We start from the raw sequence: 26,401 nt of genomic DNA on the forward strand, positions 1-26,401 counted from the left end.
TTTATTTTGGCCTTCAAGAGATACTTTATTCTCAAAGCTGAGGTCACAAATACAAAACTTTCTCCTTCATGGCCTCTGTTCCCTGCCCCCCACCACCAGACAATTCCCCAGCCACAGTAAGATGCCTTCTGAACCTGCAATCCCTTTCGCAAAAGTCTTTGCTCTTCCAGGCCCCCGAGGCTGTCTGGATCTTCTATTCATAGCTCAATGTGTTCCGTCTGGGGTGGCTTCTCCACTGCCATCTTGGCAAAGAGTTTGGTCCAGAAAGCCACTTCCTTGTCCTTCAGCTTCTGGGCCGCCTGGGTGTTGGCACCAATCTGCAGGTACCCTTCCTTCTGGTTGTACTCTGGCCAGTGGGGCAGCCCTTCCCCATTGGGGTTTCTGGAAACAGAAACAAATAGAATTGCCCCAAAACTGTTGTGTGTTCCCAACGATCTTCTGAGATGTGTGAGGATGCCCAAGTTATCACTGTCAAGAGGCTTGTATACCTCCCGAGATGGAGAGCTCACTATCACAGGGCGGCCTCTCCATTTGTAGAGAGCTCTCATTGTCAAAGTGCTATGGTCACAGGGTCAGAAGTTTGATCCCACTAGAACCTTAGAAGCTGCCCCTTCCCAATAGGCATGCCCCGCCCCACCCCACCCCCACCCATCTTCAAAAGCCCTGCTCTGTCTTTGCCAAGAGCCTCACCCATTGCGAGCAAAGTTGGCCCAGAATTTCATCACCATCTTGCTAAGTCTGATCTCTTCTTCTGAGGCACCCTCTGTGGGGAAGAAGAAAAAAAGCCTTTGTGACTCAAAGTGTGGTCCGCAGACCTGCAGCATCAACATCACATGCGAACCTGCTAGAAACATAGTCTTGGCGAATGCTCCACACCCACTGAGCTGAGGTCTGCAGTTCTAGAAGATCCTGGTGCATTTGTGTGTGCTTTACCTTTGACTATATCTGGCTTAGGGCTCAGCAATGGGCATGCGTCATTCCATGTGCTGGCTGCCTTTCTCTCCTGTGACCCTTGCCTGCCTCCTCCCTGCTCAGGGTCACAGGCAATGCCACACCCCAGGGTTTCCTCTATGGCAGCTCCACCTCCCAGGGTTGCTCTCTCTTGGGTCTTTTCTCCCTCCCCAGCACACACCCACAATTCACATTCTGGAAAACAACAGAACTGCAAGGCTCCTAAGCATGCACAGTCAGATGCCCAGAGGCGCTGGTGCGTTCTGAGCAGCTGTGGGGTGAGTCCCATGTGATCTGTAACTGCTGAGAGTTAAGGTTTAGAAGACACTGTGAGAGGACTTTTAAAAATATTGTGTAACGTAAAATGTACACTGTATAATGTAAAAATATTGTCTAAAAATAAAATCCTAACACCCCCAGCTGACTGAACAGACCCTCTCTGGGCTAAGGGGAGTCCAGAAAATCCTTCAACTGTGTTCCTGCCTGGGAACAGACAGGAGGTCAGACATGCCTCATAATACTCCCTCTCTTTTGTGGTTTAGACACCACTGACCAGCATCAGCAATAAAATAAAGGTCATCATTCTGACAGAACACACTCTTTGTGGCAATAAGACACCAAATTAAAAATGAGACCTAAGGCCACGTCAGGCAAGGGTTCAGGCCTACATCTCTACCCTTAAAGAATCCACTCTGTTCTCACTGCCACGAGGTGCTTCTGTTTCTCTGGCAGCTAAACAAGCACTGGCTTGGAGTTAAGCAAAATGAAAACAATTACAATGGCTGCAGCTGGGATACGCAGACAAACAGAACCCTGACCCTCCAGTCTTAACTACGGCTTTGATTGCATAAGAGACTGATTTCAGTAACTTTCTCCAGATAAGAACATCACCAACCATGCACTGGACCTGGCCGGTGTACAGAGGCTGCTCACTTGCTGGGCTTTATGTCCTGAGAAGATCTTTGGACTTATAGGCCCTAATTATAATATATTTAAATATTAGGTCTCCACCACCAGGTGAACATGGGCCATGTTACATGCATGTTTAATACACATGTGTCAGGACTGTCTTCATGAATATCCATTGCTTCCCCTGTAACTTGTTGAACACGTACGTTTAGTCAATCCGTTCACATAAAGCTCCTACGCAAACCCTCCTCATTTGATGAGCCTGTGTCTGGGCTTGGCCAGAGGCACCTTCCCAGCCTGTGGGATGGCCACCTTCCTGACTATAAATAATAGTTCACTATAAATAAAGACTAAAAATAAGTCTCCTCTCATATTCCAAATTCATACATCCTGTGATTTGTAAATTAACAATTATTAAATGTATTAAATTTAAAGGTTTATGAGTTTTTGTTAGAGACAGACAGAAAGACAGACACACATTAGACCTGACTCAGGGTTAACACCAATTCTAACCTCACCCTCACTCATATTCTCAGCACTCCTGGGAGAGGGAAATTGGTTGGTGGCTTCTCAAGCTAGAGCAGAGCCCGGCATGTGTCCCACCGCCTATCTTGTTAATGACACAGCCCAGGATTCTGAGTGTCTGTGCAAAGGGCACATGAATACACACCCCACCTCACATGTGTTAGAGTGGGAGGAAGCCCAGGGACTACCCAGTGATGTTCAACCCTGTTATAGAGAATCAGGAAACTAAGACCAGGAGAGGAGAAACTTACTGAAGCCCCCACACCAAGACTGGAATCCAGGTCTCCTAACTCCAAGCTCACGGACAGCAAGGAGCCATTACCTTTTAAAAATGGGGCCCCAAAGACAGAGAAGAGCTCGTCCCCGTGGTCTCCTATCACCATCTTGGGTTTCATGTCTGATGAGAAGCTTGGACGATACTGAAACTCATACATGTAGGTGGGCGCTCCAGCATCTGAGAAGACAAGGATTCATGCTCAGTTCATGTTGCCCGACACACACCTGGAGGCTACCAAGGTCTCCAGCTCTGCAGGAAACCTCAGGCTGTCAGCACAGTAGAGAAACAGAGTCACAGGAAAGCTCAGTGACGTGCTCCGGGCTGCCTAGCTGGTTGACATGGAACTGGAATTTGAGCCAGATATTTGTTCAATGAACAAATCTTTAATGAATGAATGTGGAAATCCTGGGTCAATTCATTTAAAATAACTGCCAGTGCAGGGACACTGACTCAGCCTCATAAACCCCTTTACCTGCTGGTGAATTCTCACAAGAAATCTCTCTACATCTGGTTACACTGGATGCAATTCACTGATAACAGTCTCACATTCATTCACTTGGACGCCATCTCCACCCTGACAGGTGTCTTCTGTTTTGCCTCGTTTTGAGCATTTCCAGTGTTTTTCTCACCCATCCTGAGAAGACTGAAGCAAATCCAAGTTTCTTGTCTGAATGTGAGGCTATTTAAATACAAACATACGCAGAGAGGGAACAATCTGCCTCTTGTGTCTCAGGAATCTGCGGCGCTCACTGCTTTATATCTCACTGTCCCCATGTGTCTTGCTGCCTGCCTGGCCTGGGAGTGTTAGGGTGTTAAGGCATTAAAGTCCTGGCAGAGAAAAGAAGAGGCTGACCAAGGGTGATGGCATTGCCTCTCCCCTGTCCTCTCTCCTTCTGCTCTGCCCTCCTATCCCAGCCCCAAGAAGAGGCCAGTTTCCCAATGATTGGCTCATTGGAGCCACACACCGCTGCCCCTTCAGGGCTACCTCGCGGGCCGCCCGGCCCTGTGCCTCAGCACTTTGCACTGGTCATGATACCCACTGAGAAGTGACACTAAGAAGGAAAGAGTCAGGGCAATGCCAGGCTGGTGGAGAAAATTTACAATGTCTTCCCCTTTGGGTACAGTAAGAAATTTGGAAAACAAAACAAAAACAACTAGGAATAATTAGAAGAGACAAAACTATGAAAATACATAAAGCCAAACTAGAATTCACTCATAATTCCACTACCTGAGGCAAGGGCTATGCATTTTTTGGAATTCCTTCTAAAATTTTCCCATATCCTATCATTTAAAAATCCATTTTAACAATCAAATTTAGAATATCACTTGTAACTCAACCACTCAGACAATGCTTCTTTTTGATTTTAGCATATCTCTCATTCACGTATATAAACTTGGGATGATATTATATACAATATTTTGTAGTATATATGTGCCATATATTATATACGGTATTTCGTAGTATAATTATTTCCTTTTTAAATGTGTTTGTATAAACAGGATCTCACTATGTTCCCCAGGCTGGTCTTGAAATCCTAGGCCCTCACAGTCCTCCCATTTCAGCCTCCCAAAGTGCTGAGAGTATTGGCATGAGCCATGACCTCCAGTCATCATTTCTTAACATCCTTAAATATTCATCCACAAAAGGATTTAACAATCGGAGCTCATGCATCCCTAACCTCATGCCCCACTCGCACATGTCATTTCAATGCGAGAATGAAGAAGAATCTATTCACTCATCTTTGTCAGTCTCCTTCACTGCACCCTCGGCTCAGCAGGAAGCGTGCTTGGGAAGATGCCATCCTTCTGTGACTCTGTAATCCACCTGTTAAATGGCTGCTTCAAGGTCAAGCAAAACTTACTAAAGGGAGGGTTTGACCTCGCCTTTGCCCCTTGAACATTTTCCAAAGGAACTCAGAGCCAACCATAGAAGAAAGAGCTTTGGAGAATGAGAGAATTTATTATAGGTAGCATGCTGCCCAAAACATACTTTGTAAAACTCTTTGGCTAAAGCCATTGATATTTATACAATTCTTACAATCACAAGTCTTCAGAGGAAAGTAGGGCACAGATATGGGTAATGACAATTTGGCACAATAAGAGAAACAGAGACAATGAGAGGGCTAGTCGTGAAAGACATGCAGATTAAAACAGGCTGATGTGCTTCTTGTTGGTGGGGAAGGCTTATGAAACTGGCAGTCTTATGTTAATATTTAACCTTAGCATCCCAAATAAGAGGGAAAATTAAGAGATCCACATTCTTATGCAATGGAATGCAATTTTGCAGTATTTGCTCAGAGTTCTAAATCATTTCTATTGCCCAGCATAGTTATTCACTTCTCAAAATAATCCAAAGAAAATTGTTAGACATGCTGTTAGAGACTTACGAACATTAGGCTGAGCACAATGTTATTGTAGCATCAGAGTGTGAGCAGCCAGGCTAAATGCATAATAGGATAGGAATATTAAAGTCAATTTAATACAGCCATTTCATGGAATAAGGAATGCTTTGATGAGTTTGTATCAACATTCAGAAAATCCTCACAACATAGTATTGTATGAACAAAAGTAAAATATAAAATTGATTCTTAAAGTATATAGGACATGGAAAATCTTTAGATGAAAACACAAAAAATTTATACCACTTGCCTCCAGGTAGTGGAATTACGAGTGATACCTAGTTTCTTCTTTCGGTGTTTCCATATTTTTGAAACTTTCTATAATTTTACATATTAATTTTATATTCAGAAATGTTATTTTTACCAAAAAGTGTGAGACAGGACAATAGGGGAAAGTTGATAAAATCTGTGTTGTCCTGGGAAAAACCAAAACAAAACGCTGAACTCAAAGTCATGGGAAATCAGATGAGAAACAGAAGTTGAGTATTGCTGAAACCATCAGAAGATGGAGATGCGAACATTATATATAGATCCGATGCAGAGCATGGGGCAAGGCCAACTTTAAGAAAGAACAGATTCAACTGCAGTGGTCCTGGTTATAGGGTTTAATCAGGACCCTGTGAAGAAGTGAGAGTTATGAGCACCTGCCCCCTCCTGTGCAAACCAGTGTCTGGGCACCTGCTAGATCAGCTTTAGCAAGTTTTTATCATGCTTATAAAGTTCCAAATTTAAAAACCCTTCCAGGATGGTTAGAGAAAGGACATCTCCTGGCTTGCAGGCTAGGCGAATGAGAGCTGGAAGAAAGAGTCCTGTGAGCCCCCTCTAGTTGGCACCCAGGAAAGGACACCGGTTGAAGGCTCTTACAAGGAGTTGTTTATTCCCTATAGATGAGCCCACGTATCCCTAACCTCACACCCCACCCACACAGCCTTGGGTCAGTGGTAGAAGGTCCTGCATACACCCTGCCCTGGACCTGTGCTTGCCCATTACTGCACACACCGAGATAGACAAAAGCCAGTCTCAGACATTGCCATTCTTCAGACCACCTCCCCCACACCCGCCCTGGCTCCTCCCTTTGGCCTTCTTGGTCCTGGACAATCCTCCGGATCCCATGCAGGGCTCCCACTTTTTATCCAGCTCCAATACTTAACAAACTTGTTTCCAGCCAGCTTGGACCTTAAAAACCTTCCACGACTCATCTTTCAGTGTTTGTCCCACAGCAGCCCTGTGTCCCACGATCACTCCAGGCATGGAGCCCTTGCAGCAGATGCTGTCAGTGTCTCACCCATATCCCCTCCTCCTGGTCATGCCAGCCTGACTTCCACCTCCAGCATCTGTAGGGCCCAGCCTGAGGCCTTTGTCTGGTCACAAGAGACTACTCTGCCCTTGTGTGCAGCAGGTCAAAGTCACAGGGAATAAACAACTCCTTGCTAGAGCCTTCAACCAATCACAAGCAGAAGCTGAGACACAAATACCCTGTCTCCCTTGCCACTCAGAAGGGACGCCCCTGAGCACTGTATTCTCCGTGTTTCCTTGAGTTTCCCAGCTCCAATTGTCCACAGTGGACACTCCCTTGGCAATGCATCATGGATTGGATTCCATCTCTTTCCTCTCTCACTTCCCCACATCCCTACTGCTGTTATCTGGGGTCATCACCTTAAAAAACTACTTGCCTCTGGATTTTTTTTTTCTAACAGTCTGCTGCTGGCATAAACCAAAATAAGACAGCATCTCATGCCACGCCATATGGAATCAGCCTTGAAGTCTGACCCTCAGCTATTTCCAGGTCTGTCTATGCTAGGAGGTAGGCGGGTCAGATACAGAAGCTGGTGGGGTCCACGTCCCTCCCCTGTTCGACCTCTGGGACTTACCTCTGTGGTGCCGGGCCACAATCACAGACGGGACACAAAACATCACATCTGCTATCAGGTCCAGGAACAGGTCTTTCTTTTTGACAGGGTCATCTGTTCCTCCTAAGTATTTCTCAGTGGCTTCTGGAATCAGTTCCTTAGCAATGTACTGAAATAGATCAATAAAGTGGCCACAATCCCCTGGTGAGTGATGCTGCTTCTCTAGCCCACTGGGAAGGCCTGCCTCAATGGTGAATCTCACAAGCCCTGTGCAACTCCCTGCTAGGGTGGAAAGCAAAGTGGGAAAGGTGGAAAGATGGGGGAAACCCTGAGGCCCCAGTCTTCATTTTGCCTTTTAATTGCTGTATGACTTGTGGCAAGTCATTGTCCCTCTCTGCGTCTCAGCCAATTCCCATGATTCTTAGATGCTTACAACAAGGGGATAGGACTTCCACAAGAGTGACATGGCTGTCTTCTGGTCCAGTTTCCCTTCGGAGAGTGGATAGCCCATCGACTGTTAAAAAAAAAAAAAAGTTAAGCATTTATGAATCGTTGAGAATTAATGAGAATAAACAAACAAACTGACCAACTGACCAAACCAATGCAGACTGAAAGTCCTCTCATTTTGGGGGCTTTTAAGGACATGGGTCTTTACTGAAATGGGCAAAATCAATTAATCAAATGGGCTTATATCCAGAAACTCAAACATTGCAAAGATTACGAAAAAAAAAATTTTTGGAGAAGCTGTGGCAGTATTTTGCTGTGTGTGTGTGTGTGTGTTTGTGTGTGTGTGTGTGTGTGTGTGTGTGTGTGTGTGTGTGTGTGTGACTGGGATGCCTATAGTGGTCAGTGACATGGAGAGCCAAGGTTTCTGCCAGGCCAGTGTGGAATGGAGGACTCTGGAGAAGAGGATGTAGACCTCCCAAGTACTGCCACGTGTCACAGATGACACTGAAAGCCTTAGATCCTGCCTTCGTGGCTTTGGTCTTTGGTAGAACTTCTGAAATCCTTCTGAGGGGCGAACTGCACATCTCTACGCACATAACATTTCTTCCCAAACCTCTGCACTCAGAGACTCGATCAAACTCTAGCATCGCTTATAGCAGCTTAAGGCTGTGTCCCTAGAATGACCCCAGTATCCTTAACATACCTGCCTGGGAAGGCTCAACCCTGCCAGGACAATTTACTCTGCTCCAGCCAAAAACTGGACAGAAGCAGATAGGCCCCTGAACCCAATTAGAGCAGTTACTTTAGAAAACCTGCAAGGATAAACCCTTTCTCTGCCCTTTGGGATGTGAATCTACCACCCAACCCTGTTTCCTGGAGGACCTGAGAGCCTTCTCCTTGCAATGCAAACATTCAGGGAGCTCACTCCTGATCTTCCCAGTCCCTGTGGAAGGAGTAGAGGCTGACTTCAATGGAAGCTTCCTGCAGTCTAACGCATGGCTTCCTGTCCTGAAGATAAGAGAAGTTTGTTTCTGCCCCAGGTGAGCCAGGATGAAGACATCCAGGTGGCCTAGCCACACGGACCAAGCCCCTCCCCACAGACCATAGTGTGTTTCCCTTGGCACACCTGGTCTATGAAATATTGCCAGGCTTCTGTTTCGGGGATGTGAGTCCAGTCCACGCTGGACTGTTTTCCCTATTGCAATCATGTTACTGAATAAACCCGTCCTACAACTTTAACCAGGGTCAGCTTTGTTTATCTTCAACTGGAAGGAGAACCCTTCTTTACTTCTAGAAGTCAATCACTTTTTCCATTTATTTGTTTCCATCTTTTATTTGAGGTTTGGGGGTGCCTGTGCAGGTTTGATTATGGGTAATTTGGGTCTATAGAGTTTGCTGCATAGATTATTTTATCTCCAGGTATTTATCATGGCACCCGATTAGGTAGCTTTTCCATCCTCATCTTCCTCTAACCCTGCACTCTCAAGTAGACCTGATGTCTACTATTCCCTAGAAGTCAATAGTAACTCAAGAAGAAGCCACTTTCTTTGGATATTTCCAAAGAGATGATGAAGAGCACGAGTGATTTTCGGGGGAACTACGCATAGGCAGCCCGAGGTGGGAAGCCAGGAAGCCCCTGACTGACTGCCTCTCTGTACTCCTCAGCTCCTTCCCACTCCTAGGCCCCCTCAGTTTTCCCGTCTGCACAGTTATTTTCTCTACTGGCCCTCCCAGAACAGACACTTCAGGATTCTTCAAAGAAGACAATCAGAGAATCTAGGGAGAGGGAATCCCAGGGCCCTGAAACCCAGGTGGCCCCTGTGCCCTCCTGGAGAAGGTTTCCATGGAAATGGTAACACCTTCTGAAGGGAACAGCTGCCCGGGACTCAAAGTGGGGCTCAGAGAGGGAAGCACTCCTGGGACCAGAGACAGGAGGGCTGATGGGGGTGGGTGAGTCCCTCCAAGAGGCCTGCGCCTTCTCACCGTTGGAAGATTCCAGCCAAATTCTTGCTTGTTAATTCCGACCATGTAGGGGACAGTGTGGAACTTCCTTTCAGCCTGAAGTTCTTCAGGTGTTTTCGGCAGCAGCAGCCCATCAATCACGGTGGTAAACAAAGGGTGACTCTGGGAGAGAGCAATGCAGTGCCTATGATTCCCTCCCTGGTCACACCCATGTCCCCAACTCTGCCTGTCTGAGGGTGAGACCAGTACCACACACCGGCGTGACTATGGGCCATGGCTGCACGTGCTCAGGGTCCTAACTTAAGGGGGTAGGTCTCTGTGACTCAGGGGTAGAACTTCAGGCAGAGACTGATACTGGTCAGGTGATGAGGAGAGGAAGAAATCTTCACTCAGATTGAAAAATATGTATTATCTATATAAAATTACATGTTTATATATTTCAATTTGAAGTGTGTGCGTTTCCCTCTCTGTCCACAGTTGATTTTTGGTAGTCCTGGCAGTTGCTTCCGATAAAGCTCCCATGAGCACTGAATTAGAGAATACAGAGTCATCCCTCAAAGGGGAAATACTGGGTTAGGCTCTTGCAAACCTCTGGCCACAACATTTTCATCAACCTTCTTTTATGTGTGGGTTTCTGTTGAAAGACACTTCCACAGCTCCATCCCACACAAGAGGTGTTACTTTAGCCCTTTCCATCACAGCCTCATGTATGAATCGGCCAATTTCCTTCTCCTTTTTCTGCACGTGCTATTTTGTGGATTTTTCAACACCGAATGCATGGCCAGCAGCACTGCAGCTCCTGCCTCACCCAAGCTTGTCTCACACAGGCACCTTCCCCGTAAGGCACAGCACAGCCTGCTTAGCTCAGGAATGCCAGACAGCAGCGCTACTCTTGGAGCCACTCTAAACAGTGACATCACCACAAAAAGCACAAAAATGCAGAACACATGGCACTAAATAGACCATGAAGAGGACACTTGTTAGCATGAGAGATGAAACGAGAAGACAGAGGTTGCCTCGCCGGATCTCAGATGGAACGTGCCCATCATGCAAATCCACCTTCCCCTGCTCTGTGCCTGCCTGTGTGTGACCACGAAAGTGCCACCAGTATCGATTTTGGGGTTACAAGGACATTTTAGCAAGCAGGTGAATTTATAAACGCAGAATCCATGATTAATGAGGAGAGATGGTGCTATCTATCTGAATTTAAACAAGAGCTGTTACTGATCCATGGGTGGCTTTGAGGAGGTACTGAACCGTCATCACTTAAGGAGCCTAAACTAGGACTTGATTCCCTATTAGAGAGAAAATCATGAAGAAAAGAATCAGTGATGAACTCACAGTATTTTGATCCATGTCTTAATTTTAGGTTTTACCTTTGATGAATAATTTTTATGCTGTCACAGATTAGAGAGAGCCTGACTCACGTGTTGCCATCAGGGCAGCTGGTCCTGGGTAGTTATATTTTTATATTTCATATTTAGTCACAATGGTGTAGTTGGTAAGATAGAGCATGGACATTGAAAGCAGATGAACTGGATCTGAAGCCTGGCTCTGCTACTTACTGGCTGGGAGTTTCACCTGTTTGGGCCTCAGTTTTCTCATCTAAGAGGTGAGTTATTGTGAGGATTAAATGGCTGAACACATGTGAAATACTTAGCACAGCACCTGGTGTCTGGAAGAGCTGAATGAATGTTAGGTATTACTTGTTAGCAGGGTTGCTGCGGGTTCCTCTCCTAGACCCCAATCCTCTGTGCCATCTTCCCAGTTCCACGCTCCATGGGCTGTATTTCCCTCCTGGATATCAGATGGAACTGGACAATTCCTAGCCTTTGAGACCGTATGGCTTCAGGGACCTTTGATGTGCTCTACAAAAGCCAATGATTGACGAGCTAGTTTGGGCTGCCTGGGGGAGATGTTCTGTGACAGGGACCAGACCCAGCTGGACAAGGTACAGATCCTAATCCAATAAAGCTAAAAATACAGAACAGGATTGGGGTGCAAGTCTGGGTGCCTTGAGAGGCTGTGCAGTTCAGGCAGGCCTGCCCTGGGAGGGCAGCAAGAGGAGCAGCCTCTCTGGAAGGAGATGCAAGTCAGGCTACGTGGAGGAGGCACTGCCCGCCTGCGGTGGGCTCTGGGCACTGAATGATATTGACAGGTGAGAAAAGGAGTGAGAATTTCTAAAGAGTGGGAATCGCATGAGCAAAAGGACACAGGTGTCTTTGTGCAGGGTCAATTCCAGAAACACCCAAGAGTTCTGGGCTTGGAGAAATGCCATGTGGCAAAGTCTAGAGGGAGGGACAGGTGCAGAGCCTGCCTTCTGCACAGTCTGGCACACAGTGCGCATGCAGGTGTGCTTTGAAGGCCTAACTCCATGGAGGGAAGGGGATTTGTCTCATAAGGAAGGCCAGGCTTTTAAGAAGTGGGGGTGACATACTCTAACTCTGTTAAGGAAGGCGAGTCTGGCTGCACCAAGAGACATGGAAATGGGGAGGGAAGGTGAAGTAGAACATATAAAAGTTGAAGAGAGAGACAGGAGCACCCCAGTTGGGCGGCAGCCATGCGGAAGACTCCCATCAGCACCAATGACAAGTGATTGCCGCTGTCCACTCAGAGTTTTCAAGTGGCTGCCCTGTGCGGGCATGACCTTGCATGTGTCAGAAAACTCAGGGCATCTTCCACTCCCCTCTCTTTCTCACCCGCTGCATCCTGTCCATCAGCAAATCCTCTCAGCTATTCCTTCCAAGATATCCAGACTGCAACCACTCCTCCCATCCCCACTGCCACAGCTCTGTCTAAGCAGCCAGGAGCCCTGGCCTGGATTATGACAACACAGTGGCCGCCCAATTGGTCAACTGCATCCACTCTGCCCCTTTCCTACAGTCTACTTGAACACCAGAGGCAGAGACCTCTGTAAGATCTAAGATCATGTGACTCCTCTGTTCAAATCCTCCAAAGGCTTCCCATCTTGCTCTGAATCCAAATCCAAGTACTTTGAATTCAGTACTGCAGAGTACAATCGGTCCTCTCCAGCCAGACTGGTCACTTCCTTCAGGGTCTTTGCAGTGGCTGTTCCCTCTGCCTGGAATAGGCTTCTCCAGGTTTCCTGACAGCTGACTTCCCGCCTTCTCCAGAGCTTGGCTCAAATGCCACCTTCTCACTGACCCATTCCCTGATCCTGCTACTTCAATTGAAACCACCTGCAAACTTTATCCCCTAATGCTGCATACCATCAAACAGAATACACACTTGATTTGCTTTTCTATTGCACTCTCCCTGCACTGTAATGGAGGGTCCCAAGAGGGCACTGCTATATCCCCAGCTCCTAAACAAGTCCTGGCACATATGAAGTGTTTAAGTCTTTGCTGAACGAATCTCATGTACTCCTCCCAAGACCATTTAAGGAGAGTGCTGAGACCTCCAGGGAGGCAGCATAGAGGACAGGATTGTAAGATGCTGCAGAGGTGATGTCACCAGAAACAGTCAACCCACTGGGAGGTGGGGGTGGGGGTAAGGAGATCGGGAGGATATGTTGGAGTTTCCTGCGTGCTGGGAGGAGGCGAGTGTCCTTGGACTGAGATTCAGGCTTCCCCTCTCCATGCCTAATCATCCCTGTTATCTCTGCCTCCTGATAGTGGAAAGTTCTGGTTCAGCCTCCTCCCATAGTGCCATTATGGGGAGTGGGAAATGTAAAAAAAGGGGAATGGGCAGAGCCCAGTGCATGCAGAGGTGAAGCCTGGGAGCACTGGACTGGGAGTCAGGAAAATGGGTTCCCGGCCTGCCGCTTGTCCTCCTGGCTGTGTTACCCAGGTGAGTCACTGCCCCTCTCTGGGTCTCAGTATCAAGCACACAGGAGTTACTATAATTACCCAAGAGAGGATTCTTTCACTCACAGTTAATTGGAGCTTAAAGGTGCTAAGACTCAAAACCTGTAATTGAGAAACAAAAGGTCCTTACCTCTCTGGGGTCTCCATGTAAATCCAGGGAGAAGAACATCTGTGAAGACAAAGGCAGACGATGTGGGTTAGAGCCTTCCCAGGAGAACACTGAGCTGGGTGACTGGGACAACAGAGGTGTCAGGTTCTCCCTCCTGGTGCCAAGCTGGCTGGGCCGAAATGAAGTGGGCAGGACTCCGGCTCTGCTGGGCCTGAGCACAGGGTGAAGGCATAGCAGGGAGGGGTAGGCACCAGCATGGGAAAGATGGGCCGGGGACTCTGAGCCAGAGTTGATGGAGCTCTGGAGAGGACGCCCGCTCGTTGAAGCTGACTGGCCCCCCATCCCTCTCCCCTTCCTCTTCCCCTGGGAAGTACTCGCCAATTCTCTTTCGGAGACCTCCTTCTTCCCTCATCACTCCATGAATTCAGATATTGATATGTGACCCAGGGGGCTCCATCTCCCTGAACATGAATATTAGTTCCAGGATGGGCATACACCCATGTCAATCCAATAGAGTTTACCACAAAACTTCTGCAGGAAATGTTTAGTAACAGAGGTTTTAAGTAGCTAGAACATAAGTGCCGTAGTCTTTAACCTTCCCAGGAGACATATCTGCCTAAGAGTGAAGCCAGCACAGAGATGTGCAAATCTGAAGGATAGAGAATGGTAGATTTTCGATAATATCCTGTGATCATCTGGATCCAGCCATGCCTGAAGCCATCAACTCCCGAGATTTTCAGTTTACACGAGAATGCTATCGCAACACATTTCTTTTTCTGTTCAAGGCACTTGGGGGAGTTTCCTCATCTCCTATTAGAAAGTCCTGACTCACACAAGCTCACTGAGACTCATCCTACCCCATGCTTCTCCTTGGTGTGTGTTCACCAAGATTGCAGTGACTGTAGTGTTGCACTGCAGTTCCCACACATCTGACCTGTGCTCAGGACGTAACCAGTGCAGGTTCCTCCATTAAGGATTGTTGTCCCACTAGCCAGGAGAGTGTGTGTGTGTGTGTGTGTGTGTGTGTGCGTCTTTGTGTGTGTGTGTGTGTCTGTGTGTGGGTGTCTGTGTGGTGTGTGTCTCTGTGTGTCTGTATGTCTCTGTGTGTGTGTGTGTGTCTGTGTGTATTTCTCTGTGTGTGTGTCTATGTGTGTTTGTCTCTGTGTCTATATGTATGTGTACTGGAAGCAGGGGGTAATCATGGAGGCGCTTCCACAAGATCTCAGAAAAACTCAAAAGGATGTCCCAGGATCTTAGGGATGGGTTCCCCAAAGACTCAACTCTTCCCTTTTAGTCTGGGTCCTCTGATGCCACATGCAGAATTGCTGGGATATTTCCCTCCTTCCAGGCATTAGAAAACAAGTGTGTTTGAATTCCTTGAACACTTTGTTCACTTAGAGTCTGAACCAAGACCTAAGCCCCAAGAACACATTGGACTCAACCCATGGAAACACAAGCAGAGTCCAGTGGTAGAGGCTGGCCCTGAGACCCAGGAGTAGCCAAAGGTCCAAGGAGAGAATCCAGGGATCAGGCTACTCTTGTGCTTGGAATTCACACTCTTCCCCCTCAAAGGCAATAGTTTGCAGTGTCCCTGGGTGCTGTGTCCTCTGGGTGTTTGTCCTGCTGGGCTTCCCTGTGATGAGAGACTGCCATGGCTGTCCATCAATCCTAAAGGTCCACAAGTCCTAATATGTGAGGATGGCAGGGGTGGCAGAAGATACTCTAGAGGCGCAGTTGTGGGTTCTGGGTTCCACAGTGTTGCCTCTGTGACTGATTTGAACTGTGACATGGAGCAACTACAAAATTTATCTCTCTTTGTTACCTCTATTAAAATGGGCACAATGATCTCAAAGCTGAGTTTCTCAAGAAAGACAAGGTGGAGTCAGGGTTAAGGGCATGAACTCCCAAATTCCGCCGTCTGGTCTCAAACCGGGCTCCTCCACCTTCCCTGTGAAGCATCCCTGAGGACTATAATGAATGCTTCCCCTCTGTGCTGCCACCATACTCAACCTGCGAAGTATACAAATGTGTTTCTCTCTGGATAGTTCCTTGTGAGCGGGGAATATGTCCCCTTCATGTCTGTTTCACTACCTCTAACACCCGCCCCTACATACTGAGCATGGATCATTAGAGGGATAGATGGAGTTGGTCAATACATGAGGTACAATTGAATTGGATGAACGCATGAATAGATGGGTGAAAACTAGTGGATAGGTGATAACTGGATTGTTGGTTTTGGAGGAATGGGTGATGGAGTGAAGATATAAGGTGGCTGGATGATCCATGATTGGTGGCTGGATTGAAAAGAGATAAATAAAAAGTTATGAACAGGTTGATATAGATTGATTAAAATATATCAGTGAATTGGATGAATTAGTGAACAGATAGATGGATAAGAAGATCATAGTAGATGGATTAATGATTGAGTGGCAAATGACTATCCTAGAATGACAACTGAGTCAGAGTCTCAGAAAATCTAGAAAACTGGACCACCACCAGGTCTAATACAGACAGTTTCTAAGTCAACCAAGATAAATTGTGACATCTTTCTGAAAATCTTTGAGCTTAATAACTCCATCCTCCAAATTCAGGATGATGACGTCCCATGGGAATATTTGTAACGTTTAGTTTCTCAAAATTACATCTGAAAACAAGAACTGCAAAATATTAAATTTTGGTCAAATATTAAATTTGGTCAATTCTTTATCATGCTATTTTTGGACTTTTCTTTTTTTTACATTTGTGCCATTTTACAATAAAAAAGGACAAATTAGATTCCCCATTCAGATACTGGCACTCTTGAGAGTTGACAAGTTGTCACAGGTAACTGTCCCAGGGAAAGAGGACAGTTGAAATGAAGAAGTCTGGGACCAAGTTTACAGAGTTTGGGCTACAGGAACAGGCACACCTACCGTTTTCAATGTCGTCTCCAAGAGCTCCTCTTCCGTCTTCTGTCGCAGGCAGTGAACCATGACAGCTGAGGTGATGGTTTGACACCCAGCAGCGATGGCAAATTTCTGCAAAGATCACAGGCAGTGGTAGAGTTCAAGAGCGACGTCCCTTCTCTCCATCAACGTGGAAAGTGGCGTTCTACCCCAAGCCCACCTTGTACAAGTGGCAGGGGGCAGCAGAAGATACTGTAGACCCGTGGGTGTGGGTTCCAGGTCCCACAAAGTGTTGCCTCTCTTACTAATCTCAATTGTAACATGGGTCAATTATGTAATCTCTCATCTCTGCTACCTTATCTCCATTGCAATGGACATAATGATCTCAAGCTGAATGTGTCAAGAAAGACGAGGTAGAACTGGGGTAGAGAGCATGGAATCCTGAATTTCCTTGTTTGCCTTCAAATCCCAGATGCTCCACTTACCAGCCATTAGGCCACAGGCAGTCCACCTGATTTCTTTGAGTCTTGGTTTCTCCACCCACGGATGGGAATAATGACTGCACCTACCTCACGAGTTAATACATGTGGGAGAGTGCCATGTCTCCCACACAATAAACACGTGCAGAATTGCAGGAGGCCTAGATAAGACGATTCATACAGAGGCACTTCAGAAGGTAGCGAATGTGCTTTAAAGGTGAGTTCTAAAGATAAACAGGATGTCTTCACTTGTAAGACATAGTCGGGGTTTCTCAGCTGAGTGAGGCGTCTGTAGCACAGCCAGGAGTTTCCAGCTGCACATTTGTGTACTAGAGTCCTAAACAGTAATCAAGCATGACTCTTTAGGGCACAGGTTGGCAATGTGCCCATCAAGGCCAAATAGTAAATATTTGAGGCTTTGTGGGCCACGTGGTTTCTGCTGCAACCTCAACACTGCTGTTGACATGAAACACAGCCATAGACATGAGGTAAATGAATGGGTGTCGCTGTGTTCAAAGAAAACTTTCTTTATGGACACTGAAATTTGAATTTCATGTAATTTTATGTTTCATGACATATTATTCTTCTTTTGATTCTTTTCATTAAATATTATTATTCTTTTGATTCCCTTCAATCATCAAAAAAATTTTTTAAAAAACATCCTTAGCTCAAGGGCCACGCAGGCATAGATCCAGATGTGGCCATGAGCGATGGTCTGTTCACCTTTGTCCTAACTCAAGCCACAGAGCAACACCAATTAATGCACCAAGAACCTCTTTCCATCTTTAAAAAAATGTAAAAATATAAACATAAAATAACTGTCTTGGGGAGAGGCTCCCTTCTTCCTGTCCTGGGGATTGGAGTCAGTCTGCCCAGCACACTCTGGTTTCCTTCTTTTCTAAGAGTCCAGGGACATCTAAGCAAAGACAGGACAGTGAGCCTCTCTCCTAAGTGACCTGGAATTGGGGCGGAGAGCTGCTAATGTAAAAATGCTCATTTTTCACAACAGAAAAGACAGCCTGACTACTTTCTGGAACCAAAAGAGAGTCCTTAAGCTTAGGGGCAGATAGGGTGCTCATGCAGACTGGAAACAAAGTACAGCCAGAAAGAAGGGCACAAAGGGAGAGCAGGCAGGCTCCATGGTGGGGAGGCAGGGCAAGTGCACAGGCCGCCAGAGTCTGGTGCAGGATCTGGGACAGAATCAATGCCCAGGGTGTTTCTCAAGTAAATAAACAGGGAACGGGAGAAGTAGAGGGCAAGAGAGAGAGAAAGATATTCAGAGAGAGAGAGAGAGAGGAAAAAGAGTAAGAGAGTCTAGGATTCCCATCATTGCGTAATTTCTGTTTCCTGTTTTTTCACAAAGCTCAGCCTCATCCCAGACCTCTATTTCCTTCAAAAATTAATTCTACTTTTATAAAGAAGATTTTGAGACAAGGTCTTGCTTTGTCATCCAGGCTGGAGTGCCATGGTGCAAACACAGTTCACTGCAGCCTAGACTTCCGGGGCTCGGGTGATCCTCCCTCTTCAGCCGCCCATGTAGATGGGCCCACAGGCTTGCACCACCATGCCCAGATTAATTTTTTTTTTTTTTTTTTTTTTTTAGAGACAGGGTCTCACTTTGTTGCCCTGGCTGGTCGCGAACTCCTGGGCTCAAGCAATCCTTCTGCTTCGGCCTCCCAAATTGCAGGGATTACAGGCATGAGCCACCACACCAGGCTAATCCTCCTTCTTGACTTAAGTCGGGTCAATGGGCAACTGTTGCTTATAACAAATGAATTCTTAAAAAGTTCTCAAAAATTCTAAAATTCTTGGCATCCCCATTTTCTCTCCTCCTATGTACTAGCCCTTTAAATTTGGATGTTGTCCTCAAACAAGCTTTCATATCTACCGAAATCCTCCAGGTCACTGGCTCCAGTGGGCAATCCTCAGCCTAGGTTTGGATTCCTATTGATCACCTCTCCTTTTGGCTTACAACCATTCTCCAGACGATGACAAAATCCTTGCCAGGGTCCTGTGCAGTGTGGCCCCTGCCAATGTTCCCGGTCTCAGTACTTGCCATGCTCCCCCTGCTCTCCCTGCGCTGGCCCCGTCGACCCTGTCTCTCTCTCTCCCTCGTGACTGGGATGCGTCCTCTTGCCACAGGACACACACATGTGCTGCTCCCACTCCCTGGACATTCCTTGCTCCTGACTCATTGGTCACTTTTCCGGCAAGCCTTCCCTGGTAACCTCTTCCTGCCCTGGGACTCAAAGCTCTCTTTAGATTCTGCTGTAGCAGCAAGTACCTCACCTTCACTGCTCTTGTCATAGGTGATGCTTTGTAATTGTGTGATTCTGTAACTACTCATCTATTCCCTACATTATAGCAGAAGCTTGGGGAGGCGTTAGGTGTTTGGCTAGAATGCAGAGCCACATAAGGCCATATAGTGTCCACATTTCCTCCACACGGACATCTGGCATTGAGCCAAACAATGACCTCTGCACACCTCTTGTTTTCGCCTTCACTTTTCACCTAGTTTTGTTGTGTGAACAAATGAATCAACCAGTGAATTCTCCAGGAACCAACCCTGGTGATCAGGTGCTCAGTGTGGAATTGCTCCAGGGCGACAGCCCACAAGTGGGTCCACAGGACTCAGACCCTGAGAGACACAAGATACCATCACTGCCCAACATGGCACCAGGCCCTGGCACATAGGAGGAGTGTGGGCACTGACAGGGCACTGTACTGCCTGCTGGGCCATGAGCTGGAGTCCCAGCTCTGCCCTGATCACCTGCTGCCCTTGGCAAATCCCTTCCAAGCCCTGTGTCGGTTTCCCCGGCTATGAAACTGGGATGCTGATCAAGGTGTCTCCTCGCCCTTCCTGCTCAGCCACTGATGCCTCAAGTGATTCTAGGAGAACATTAGCTAGAACCCACCGCAAGAGAGACCCCTGAGGATTCAGGAGCACAGAGCCAAGGGGGTGGGGGTATCCAGCGGGAGACCTACCTCAGCCAAGGGCTTGACATCACCTTTCTTCACCAGAACAGCAGTGAGGGCCACACCACTCTCAGAAACGGCCCGGTGGAAGAGGTTCTTTGCCAATGGAGACAAAACCTGAGAGCAGAGTGGAGGGGAGGAGAGTTCATGCTCAGGGGTAGGGTCAGCGACTTGCTCGCTCTCCCAGGCTACATCAAACCACACTATAAAACCGACACAGGATTGAAGACTCCAGCAGTGGGCTGACCCTCTGCCCACCTCGAGGCAGGTGGAAGGCTTCCTACAGCTCCTGGCACCTCTCATCTGGTTTTTCATCCCAGTTTCCCCAGTATCTCCTGCATCTAATACCCCACCCCAGCAGGACCCCTCACACACCCAGTTTGCGTCTGTGTCCCACAACCCCTGCCCCATCCCTCCCCATCCCTGGCTCCATCCCTCCTTCCTCTAGCCTGCCTCCCCTAGCCCACCCGGCCCCACAGTCGCAGAGACTGTTGCCTCCTTCTTGGGCATGGACCAGCCATCAGACCACCCCAGAGGAATCCCCAGCCTGCTCAGTGTCCATGTCCCCTCCACGCGTAGTTCTGTTTTAACTAAACATTGAGCTCTGTCCACATCTTGTCTTTGCCTGCCCTCACTCATAATTTATGCCTATCCCTACTTCCCAAGAGAAGGGATGTGAGTCCTTATGTGAAAACGAGTGGGAAGGAGAGAGAGAAAGAGAGAGAGAGCTCAACCAAGCTAGAAGAGGGGAATGCCACCATTGTAGGCTGCAACTAGAGATTCATATCGCCCCGGGACACTAAGCTGAGATCTGAGCTTCCTGGGGGCCAAGGAGAGCTTGTTCTTTAGCTTTCCACCCCCTGATGCTAGGCAGTGAGTAACATCAGTCCTGAAACCAGGTATCAGGGTAATCAGAGGTGTGCATAGCTGGATTGACAGGTGTCCAAAAGGTCTCATCAGCATCACATCCAGTGTGGGGTTGGGCCTGGTGCCAGGAGCACTCACAAGAACAGAGACACTTTCTCCTCCTGCTGACTCTCCAAAGATGGTCACAGAGCCTGGGTTCCCTCCAAAGCTGGCAATGTTGTCCTGGACCCAGCGCAGGGCAGCCAGCTGGTCCAGGTGACCCCAGTTCCCCCGGCTGTGTTCATCCCCTGTGCTGTGAGGAAGAGAACAGGTTGAGGGTGGGGAGCAGAGATGTCATGGCAGGACCTTCAGGACTAGAGATGGGGCTGGGGGCTCTCAGGGAGCCTTTAAGAATAAGACTGGGCTTCAGCATCTCTGAGACCCTGCCTTTATTCCTACAACATTGTGGTGATGTATAGTTCTACATTCACTCAACTGGCAACTATTTACTGAGCCTCTACTGTATGCCTGACACTATCCTATGAGCTAGAGCACATCTGAGAGCAAAACAGGCAACACCTGTGACAACACAGAGCTCCCACTACAGATCACAAGCAGATAAACAGATGTATAGAGAGAATATAATGATGTCAGGTAGTCAAAGTGCATTGAGGTAAATACAATGGAATAAGGAAAAAAAACAGGGGTGGGACAAGGGATGCCATTTCAGATCGCAATCAGGGAAGGCTTTTTGGAGGCAGTGGCATTTGAGGTATTGGAGACAAAGACCTTCATAAAACAAGTACAACAAGCACATGAGCCTTGCAAATATCCAAAGAAAGAAATTTCAGACAGAAGAAAAAGCAAGTGCAAATATCCTGGGGCCCAGTGAAAGAAAGTGTGAGTCAGGAGGTACAGCTAGAGAGGGCCCTGGGGCCTGGCAAGAACTTTGGTTGTCATCATAAGGAACATGGGAAGCCGCTGCAGAGTTTTGCGCAGAGGCATTACATGATTCAATGCACATGTTAAGTGATCACTCTTGGTACTGTGCGACTCAGCCTCAGTATAAAAGTGGCAGGAATCTGAAAGTAAGTGTTAGGATCATAATCAAGGTGAGAGACAGAGAGCTTTGGCTGGGGTAGGAGCGAGGCAGGGAAGTTTGCAAAATAGTGGATTCTGAAGGTGGAGTCAAGAGGGTTTTAAGAAAAGAGAGAGTCCAGGCTGCCCATGAGGCCTTCTCCTGAGCCCCTGGGAGGATACAGCAGCAGCTGAGTGGAGGTGCGGTGGGAGGAGGAGGGGATCTCGGTTGGGGAGGGGCAGTGGGAGTCAAGGATTCAGCTTGTCCCTGGGAAGAGTGGGGCGCCCTTTAGACAGCCAGTGGTGGGGAGAAGGCAGTGAGTGATGCCTGCGGGATTCAAAGGTGAAGTGGGCTGGAAACAGGGGCTCTGGGCTGCTCCCTGGGATCACTGGGACTTAGTAGGGAGGGAGAGGGAGACAAGAGAGGCCTGTGGACAGGGGGAGTTGGGGACTAGGAAAGGCTGGGAAGGAAGCATGTCACAGAGGCTGAGCAGCCATCTGCTGCTGCTAGGAGGTCCTGTGAGGTTGGGTGGAGAGCAGGGGGAGGTCATGGGTGACCACGAGGAGACCAGCCGAGTGGCATGGTCAGGAAGCAACCTGACTCGCACGGGTGGAGGAGATACACGGAGGACAGGAAGTGGAGAGAGATCATGAAGCAGCCTTACTGTAATGGAGAGCAGAGACACAGGCTGTGGCTGAAAGGGATGAAGACGATACTGCCAAGACTGGCCTGGGATGTCTTGCTGACGGTAGACCAGAACCCATCCTCCATCTCCCTAGGCCTTCTCATCAGTGAGTGGAATCCCTCCCACAGCCCTCCTATCACTCACTTGGGATTAGGGTGCTGGGATGTTAACCCTTAGTAAAGGTTCATAGTAATTGCACCTTGAAGGAGATCTGACTCCTGTCCCCATGGAGACCTGATGGGGAAGACTCCATCCTTGCTTCCTGCACTTGCCAGATTTCAAGCAGAAAATGGGGTGAGGTGGCCGTAATAGTCCTTCAGGAAGGGGTCAGATGCTCCCGCACCGCATCATCTGCAACCCACATTCCTTTCCCCACAACATGCTCTGAGCTCCCTCTGTGACTCTGCCCCTTCCCTCCTTTACACGAGAAGTCAGATGTGTCAACCTTCAAGGGCTGTGTTCCCTGCTAAGTGTCATGACAGAGAAATTCAATGTGCTGGAGAAACATAGGTGAAGAAGAGATGAGTCTTTCAGTGGAGGTAACTGGGGTTTGGGTCTTGCAGGATGAAGAGGAGTTCTTCAAGTAGAGTTAGCATTCCAGGCCAAGGAGCAGCACATGCAAAAGCTCAGAGGCCAGCAGACGAGTGTGGATGGGGAGTGAGGGTAGGTAGTGTCCAATTGTGATGAGGCTTGGATGCCTTACTGTGGAACCTAGCTAAGATCCCCTGAGGTCTGGCATGACCAGAGCTGTGACCCAGCATCCTTGTGTTGGGGGCCAAAGTGCAGTGAGGAGAGTCTCATTTCTTACCTGAAGAATCCCCAGATGCCCAGGCGGTATTGAATGGTCACCACCACCACGTTTTCATGGGCAGCAAGGGCCAGCCCATCATAGGTTGATGCTGCACCCATCCTCAGCCCCCCTCCATGGATCCACACCATCACCTGGGCAGCGGGCAAGGAACATACCAGTTACAGGACGCAGAGCCAGGGAGCACTCAGAAGGTGTCTTGTTTGGTGACCTACCTGTTGGTCACAACTGAAGGAGGATCTTATCCAAAGTTCACCGGCGCCCAGCAAGGTTGCCCAAGGTAGTCTCTCTTCTCCATAATTCTCCCAATTGGGGCCCAAGCCACCACCCCACTGTACACACTCCAACTACCCAGCCTGCAGTGCCTTTATACCCAGCCTCCAGTGCCTCCTCCTCCCAAGGCTCTTCATGCTGAGAACATCATCATGGGTATAGCAAAGGCTAAGGATGTTGTGTTCTCCCCCTCACTCCCATCACCCTCAAGCCTGGACTGTTCATGCAGCTCAGCGTACCCTTGGGGAGCCCTTGTATCTCAGCTTCATCTCAGTTAACTCTCTCCTGGTGAATTAAACTTATCTGTGCATGAATGATTGTCTCGGGAAGCACACATGCCTGTGGTGGTGTCTCTTTCTCAAATGCCTCCTCTATGCCTCTGCATCCCCAAATCCTGTCCATCCCTCAAGAGCCCAGACTAAGACTCACCCACTTCAGGATGCCTTCAATCAATGGACTAACGCTGTCTGAGAACTTACTATGTGCCAGGGACTCTGCTAATACCCAAGGATGAGAGTGGATACAATTCCTCATGCATGGTTCTTACATTTTAAAAGTCCACATGTAGCAGGGAAGAAATGAAAGGGTTAAAATAATAATATTGTAATAATAATACTAATAAAATATAAAATAACTGATAACATAAACTATGTCCCAAGTGCTGTTCTAAGCACAGTAAAATAAACTATCCATTGGGTAGATACTAATACTGTCCCATTCTCCAGGTGGAAAATGGAGGCACTTAAACTGCCCAAGGTCCTACAACTTAAAAGTGGTAGCAGCAGGACTTTAACCCAGGCAGTCTGGCTCCAGAGTCCACACGTTGAGCTGCCCAGCATACTGCAGGCGCCGGTCACAGTGCAGTGAGTCCACTGTTAGGGTAGTGGTATGAGCCTGCCTCTGCCTATTTAGCCAGGGACTGAGATCAAGCTTAGTGGTCACCCTTGACTGATCATATGTGATAACTCTCATTTTAAGGAAACAGAGGCTTAGAAAAGTTAAGAAATGTCCAGCTAGTCAAAGGCAGAACCAGGATTTAAACCTAGACCGTGTAGTTCTAGAACCTGTGGCCATTCCTGGAGGTTCTCCTGCCTCCAGGTTCTCAGAGACCCTGTTTCTCCCACACCTCTAATCCCTGCCTGCCTCCTGGGGAGGGTCTGAATGTGCATCCATCTTTGTGTGAAGGCTGAGCCCGCAGGCTGGCCTGCAATAACATACTGAAGAGAGAATATGTCTCTACAGCCCAGATGGCAAGATCCTTGAAGGCAGGGGCTGCGTGGAGTGGGTTCATGTTCTTCTTTTTCCTGAAGCCCCAGGTCTAACTGTGTATATGGGGCACTGAGTACACAATAGAAGAATGAATGAATGAATGAATGAATGAATGAGTAAGCCTTTCTCCCACTTCCCGAGTCTACAAAGCACATGTAGAGCCAACTTCTAGTCCCACATTTGCAAACCTGCTCTCCCACTCCTGGTCACCATGCCATGGTGCCCTTGGGAGACTGGTTGGACGCAACACCCCTTCTTTTTACACCCTGGAGTGGCCTCCTTTGCCAGAAAATCCTACCCACCCTGCAACCTGCAGCTGGCAGCCTGTCCCACCTCCTGCCCTTCATTTATTTGGGAAATGCTGACTCACAGGGTCATCAGCCTTTGGCCAAGACAATTAGGGAGGGAAAATAGATACAGAAAAATCCAGATATTTCGCCAAAGGCAAAAGGAAGTGCTTCTGGGTTTGTCCCGCATTTTTCCTTTAAAGCCTGTACCTGGACAGTGAAAGTTACCCCAGATGAATATTGGTGTGCTAGAGAAAGGCCACATACAAGCTCAATGCCCTACTCCATGTCGAAAGCACTGGTTTGAAGATCAGAAGACTTAAGCCAAAACCACCCTGCTGGGTGACCTCTCCTTCCCTGTCTGGGCCTCAGTTTCTCCATTTAAAAAAGAAGAGTTGGGGTGTAGGCTTTTCTCTAAGTTCCTTCTACTGCTAACATTATTGGAAATCATGTCTTATCCACTCTGGGTATCAGATTGTTCATCTAGTAACTAAAAGTAATCATTCTTATCTTTCTATTAGCATGAGGGAACTTGGAACAATTAAGATGTTCATTAAAGATGCGTAGCAAACTCCCCCAGAGTCCCTGTGTCATGAGGGGAAACTGAGGTGTGGAAAGCCTGTATTTCCTGTGGAGGCCCTGAGGTCCTGGCCTGTGTAGCTCCCTCCTCAAGCTGCCTTCATCCCCTTCTGGTCTGTCCCAGAAGATCCGGGGTACTGGAACTGACACGCCTTGACCAGGGGATCCCACGGCTTACCGGAAGCCTGCTTTTCTTGGTCAAGTCAGCAGGAGTGTAAATATTGAGGTAAAGACAGTCTTCGGAAACCTTGAGAGAAATGTTCTCCTTTCGGTTGGTCAATAGGTCTGAGAGAAACTGCCCTGCCTTGGCATCTTGGGAACACCTGAGGAGGGGGAGAAAAGAACCCTTGAAGTTCAGTGGGATCTAAGTCAGGCGTCTTCTTTGGCAGGGCCTTGGACTGGGAGGTTTAAGCCTGAAAATGGAGTTGATATTTACAGACTCACGACATTGTAGTGAGTAGGAGGCTATCAGGGGCTTCAGGTGGGGGCGCTGGGACTCACTAAGGTCTCCTAAGACCAAGCAGAATGAGAAGGGCTTCACACCTCTTTCCTTCCCGGAGCCTTTGGGACTCCCAGCATCAAGGAGGGGAGACAACAAATACACTGATCCTCCCTGGGAGGTGACATTTCCACCAGTAGCTCAGGGGTAAAATCTTTGTGGGACAACATCAGGAGAACTGTGCCCTAGTCCTCTCTCTGCCACTTATTTGCAGGGTGACTTCGGGTGAATTCCTTTCGCATTCTGGGTCCCAAATCTACCAGGTCTAAGTGAGAGCAGTGATTTCTACATGGGTCTTGCAGCCCTGACATGCCAAGATTCTATCATCTGCCTCTCCCAGGAAAGTGCTGTTGCATTGCCCTGATGAACAATCAAGGATACAACATAGATGAACACTGGTAATAGTTATTGAGTCCTCCCAGTGTTCCAGGCACTGTTTTAAGGACGATTTGTATATTAACTCATTTAAGCCTCAGATCAG

At 47.9% G+C, this 26,401-nt stretch overlaps 1 protein-coding gene across 3 annotated transcripts in view; it reads right to left on the reverse strand.

The window, feature by feature from the left end:
* The window catches only part of LOC102127617 (liver carboxylesterase 1-like), a 32,674-nt gene continuing 6,273 nt past the window's right edge, over positions 1 to 26,401 (reverse strand). For all 3 annotated transcript variants that reach the window (XM_005591951.4, XM_005591950.4, XM_005591949.4), the window contains 12 exons: positions 25,600 to 25,744; positions 23,014 to 23,147; positions 20,602 to 20,755; positions 19,606 to 19,713; positions 16,169 to 16,273; positions 13,278 to 13,316; positions 9,342 to 9,482; positions 7,345 to 7,425; positions 6,933 to 7,080; positions 2,708 to 2,839; positions 691 to 763; positions 1 to 381 (listed from right to left, as the gene is read on the reverse strand). In XM_005591951.4, coding sequence (XP_005592008.3) covers positions 198 to 381; positions 691 to 763; positions 2,708 to 2,839; positions 6,933 to 7,080; positions 7,345 to 7,425; positions 9,342 to 9,482; positions 13,278 to 13,316; positions 16,169 to 16,273; positions 19,606 to 19,713; positions 20,602 to 20,755; positions 23,014 to 23,144 — 1,296 coding nt within the window. In that variant the 5' untranslated portion in view covers positions 23,145 to 23,147; positions 25,600 to 25,744 and the 3' untranslated portion in view covers positions 1 to 197. The remainder of the gene's footprint in view (positions 382 to 690; positions 764 to 2,707; positions 2,840 to 6,932; positions 7,081 to 7,344; positions 7,426 to 9,341; positions 9,483 to 13,277; positions 13,317 to 16,168; positions 16,274 to 19,605; positions 19,714 to 20,601; positions 20,756 to 23,013; positions 23,148 to 25,599; positions 25,745 to 26,401) is intronic.

Source organism: Macaca fascicularis, chromosome 20 (genome assembly GCF_037993035.2).
Source record: "Macaca fascicularis isolate 582-1 chromosome 20, T2T-MFA8v1.1".
In the NCBI taxonomy this organism is placed as follows: domain Eukaryota; kingdom Metazoa; phylum Chordata; class Mammalia; order Primates; family Cercopithecidae; genus Macaca; species Macaca fascicularis.